The sequence below is a fragment of the Trachymyrmex cornetzi genome, unplaced genomic scaffold, assembly GCF_001594075.2.
Source record: "Trachymyrmex cornetzi isolate Tcor2-1 unplaced genomic scaffold, Tcor1.1 scaffold319, whole genome shotgun sequence".
Lineage (NCBI taxonomy): Eukaryota > Metazoa > Arthropoda > Insecta > Hymenoptera > Formicidae > Trachymyrmex > Trachymyrmex cornetzi.
Window position 1 is genome coordinate 40,230 of NW_017297887.1, and position 4,608 is coordinate 44,837.

Here is a 4,608-nt window from a genome sequence, read left to right on the forward strand (position 1 = left end):
AGAAAGCGTCGAGTCCGCGACGGCCAATCAAGGGGTTGCCGTTGTATCAAACAAATGCATAGCTACCTTAAATAATTATAATTTAGAGGGAGGCACTCAAGTTCTTTTGTCAACTGCCGTCGTTTTGGTGCGTGATAGAGACGGTGCTCCACACGAATGCAGAGCCTTACTCGATAGCGGCTCACAATCTAACTTTATTACAAAGGAACTCAGTAAAAAATTAAATTTAAAACAAAAAACAATCAATATGTCCATCGGGGGCATAAGTAATATACCAATAAAAATAGCTCAACAAACGCAAGCAACCATTCAATCGCGCGTGAATGAATTTAAGACCGATCTTCATTTCTTAATTATTGATAAAATCACAGAACGATTGCCGATACACAAAATAAATAAAACAGCGTTAGATATTCCAAATAATTTAGAACTAGCAGATCCAACATGCCATATTCCCAGCGACGTAGACATGTTATTGGGAGCCTCTATATTTTGGGACCTCATAAGTGGAGGACAAGTCAGAGGATCAAATCAATCCATCGTTTTTCAAGAAACACGTCTAGGATGGATCGCTGCGGGTCCAATGGAAACGACCAATGCATGTCAGCAGAAAAGGTCGTATTGCGGGATGACTACAACTTTACACAAGCAATTAGAAAAATTCTGGAGCATAGAGGAGATGGTGCAATCACCACCCGTTTCGGAGGAAGAAAAAATATGTGAACAGCATTTTCTAGAAACACATGCCAGGGACTCTGAAGGGAGATTCATAGTGCAGCTACCGCTGAAGGGCAACATAGATGAATTAGGCGAATCCATGGAAACAGCAACAAAACGTTTCAAGGCAATTGAGCGAAAGCTCAAACGGCAACCGGAACTCAAACAGACCTATAGCAGCTTCATATCAGAATACCTAAACCTAAATCATATGGAAGAAGTATTGCAAAAGGACGCACAATGCAAATTATCTTACTATCTTCCGCATCACGCAGTTACTAAGGAAGATAGCGAAACAACAAAGGTCAGAGTAGTATTCGACGCATCTTGTAAAAGCTCCACTGGAATATCATTAAATGACTGCCTAAGGGTCGGACCCACCATACAACAGGATCTGTTTAGCATCATTCTCCGCCTGCGTCAGCACCGATATGCAATGTCTGCAGACATTGCAAAAATGTATCGACAAGTCAAAGTTATTGATGAGCACACTCATTTGCAACGGATTCTTTGGAGATGGAATGAAGATGAGCCTATTCGCACGTTTCGCCTCAAAACAGTCACGTACGGCTTAGCCTGTTCGTCCTTTCTAGCCATTAGATGCCTTCAGGAAATAGCATCGCAACATCAAAAAGAATGTCCTGAAGCAAGTAGGGCCATATTGAACGACTTCTACGTAGACGACCTACTAACGGGGGCATCCACAGTCAAAGAGCTCAAGCAGTTAAGACAAAGTACAACTAAAATACTAAACAGTGCTGGATTCGAACTGCGAAAATGGAGGTCCAACATACCGGAAATTAGCGATAAGAATACTTCCAGCAATTCCATGGTGGAGATTGGCGAACCTACAAAAATACTAGGATTACATTGGGACGTAAATCAAGACGTATTTCAATACAGATTGCGGCTGTCAGAAGAAACAAGCAAAATCACCAAACGTAAGGTGTTAACTCAAGTGTCGCAAATATACGACCCCCTCGGATGGTTAGGGCCAAGCATAGTCAAAGCGAAAATATTGCTACAACGCTTGTGGCAAACCAATAAAGGTTGGGATGAGCCAATCTCAGGAGAAATGTTGGAAATGTGGAAGCAGTGGAGATCTCAAATTCACAACGTTCAACAAATTTCAATACCCAGGAGGGTATTAGAGAACCAACAAGATCGAACAGAACTACATGGGTTTTGTGACGCATCTGAAGCGGCATATGGTGCTTGCTTATACATTCGCAGTAGCACGGACGAAAACACATACATCACAAGGCTACTATGCGCCAAATCTAGAATAGCTCCCTTAAAAAAGGTATCACTGCCTAGATTAGAATTATGTGGAGCAGTTTTATTAGCACGCCTTTCCGAAAAGGCTTCACAAGCATTGAACATCACTGTTCATAATACATACTACTGGAGCGACTCAACGATAACTCTATCATGGATCGGGAACGAGCCTAACAAATGGCATACATTCGTCGCAAATAGGGTCGCTGAGATACAGCGCATCACCAACAAGGCAGCATGGTACTATGTAAAATCAGAGGACAATCCCGCTGATCCACTATCAAGGGGAATCAGCCCTGACAAATTAAAGTCACAAACAATCTGGTGGGAAGGTCCAAAATTCCTGCAGCGCAATACGAAAATGCAGCCATATGATTGCAAGGGCAACGAAGGTCACACGCCTGAAGGACGCAAGGTGAATCCAACAATTCTCGCGTCAGTTGAACTTAGTTCTATCATTGAAAGGTTTTCATCACTCGCTAAATTAAAGCGAGTAATAGCTTATTGTCTTAGATTCAAAAACAATTCATTAAAAACCGCAAATCAAACCAGCGGACCGTTGACGGTAAAAGAGTTAGGATCAGCAATATCGGCAATCGTTAAGGTCTGTCAGGCAAGTGAATTTTCACAAGAGTTAAAAGATCTCCATAAAAATAATAGAGTAGATATAAAAAGCAAACTCTCAACGTTACACCCATTCATCGATTCTAGCGGTACCATTCGTGTGGGGGGGAGGCTCCGTCACGCACCAATAGGATATTCACAAAAGCACCCTATCGTATTACCGCAAAAGCATCATCTCACCGAGTTAATTATAAGGGACACGCATTATAAAAACTTGCATGCAGGACCACAAGCGGTCCTAGCGGCAATTCGTAATGATTTTTGGCCAATAGCTGGTAGGAGCGAAGTACGTAGAGTACTGAGAAAATGTATCGTCTGCTTTCGTGCCAGGCCAACAAACCCGAATCAATTGATGGGAGATCTGCCAGCGGTTAGGGTCACTCAGGCCAGAGCGTTTCTTAATACTGGTATAGATTATGCTGGCCCATTTAGTATAAAAATAACAAGAAACAAGACGGGTAAAGCCTATCTAGCGATTTTTGTATGCTTGGCCACAAAGGCTGTACATTTTGAATTAGTGTCTGACTTAACTGCTACGGCTTTTCTCAATGCTCTGAAGAGATTCATCTCCCGAAGGGGAAAATGTATCGCGTTATATTCGGACAATGGCACTACGTTTGTAGGCGCCAACAACCAATTAGTAGATTTAAAGAAGCATCTCTTAAAAGAGACTACTCAAAAACAGATACACGAGTACTTAGCAGAGCAATTTATAGAATGGAAGTTCATTCCACCATATTCCCCACACGTGGGAGGAATATGGGAAGCGGCGGTGAAATCGGCAAAGACGCATATGAGAAAAATCGTTGGCACCCACTTGCTATATTTTGAGGAATTGTATACTATCCTCACGCAGATAGAAGCGTGCCTTAACTCAAGGCCCATTACTCCGATCTCCGAGGACACCACCGATTTTGAAGCGCTGACGCCAGGTCACTTTATCATAGGTGAAGCGATCACAGTTATTCCAGATCGCGATTTTAACCAAACACCATCAAATCACTTAACACGCTATCAAGTACTGTCACAATTAAAACAGCATTTCTGGAAGCGATGGTCGTCCGAATACATGTCACAATTACAACAGCGATTTAAATGGAAAACTCGTAAATGTTTAAAATTAAAGATAGGCACCATGGTGCTCGTTAAGGATGAAAGGACGCCTCCAATGATTTGGCCTTTAGGCCGCATCACTGAAGTACATCCGGGGCCCGACGGAATTATTCGTCTAGTTACTGTGCGTACTAAACAAGGGTCAAGCAAACGAACTTTACCCAAAATTTGTATCCTACCGCTAAACGACAATGTAACCGCTTAATTACTATATTATTCAATCATTATATTATTAAATAGTTCATCGAAGGCACTAAGCCGAAAAATGTCATATTCCAAAAACTTTGTTATTCCAATTATAATATGCAAACTAAGTTTATATACATTATAAGTTCATGTACATTTATATTAGATTTTAAGTTTATATAGATTCCTTAGACATTATGTCCTCATATCTGACTTCTTAAGTTATTGTAAAGCTCACTCTTTCCAAAGGGAGAAGTATGTTAGAGGTAACGCTCACAGCTACCTTACCAACTATCGAAAGGCGCTGTCAGCGGCTTTCCGGTACCGTGACGCCACTAGCTGATAGCGACTTTCACTAAATATATATCTTCGTGCAACGTACGACGAGTATAAGCCAATTTCGTACAATAAAGGTATTATTACGAGTTAATCAAGTCACAAAGGGTGTTCTCATTGTCAAACCTCTCATCGGCAATATAGTTCAAGCTCGAACAGAGAGCTAAACTCAACAATTCTCCGAAAAATAAAGAGCCGTTACATTTTCAAGTAAAGGTAACAGTAACACGCTTTTTAAAATGAATGACTTGTGACAGTAACACGTTATTTTTTTAAGGTAAAGTTCTCAACTCTGTTCACTATATAGTTATATAAATCGCATTATACCAGGTGTACAAGTATGTGTGAAATGCG

At 41.1% G+C, this 4,608-nt stretch overlaps 1 protein-coding gene across 1 annotated transcript; it reads left to right on the top strand.

Moving 5' to 3' along the window:
• Positions 1-247: 247 nt before the first annotated feature.
• Positions 248-3,937, top strand: LOC108762706 (uncharacterized). Its single transcript, XM_018509830.1, has one exon. The coding sequence runs from the start codon at positions 248-250 to the stop codon at positions 3,935-3,937; it is 3,690 nt and encodes a 1,229-aa protein (XP_018365332.1).
• The last annotated feature ends 671 nt before the right edge of the window (positions 3,938-4,608 follow it).

What these genes read in the sequence shown, in the direction of transcription:
- LOC108762706 (XM_018509830.1), top strand. Translation starts at nt 248, where the DNA reads ATGTCCATCGGGGGCATAAGTAATATACCAATAAAAATAGCTCAACAA.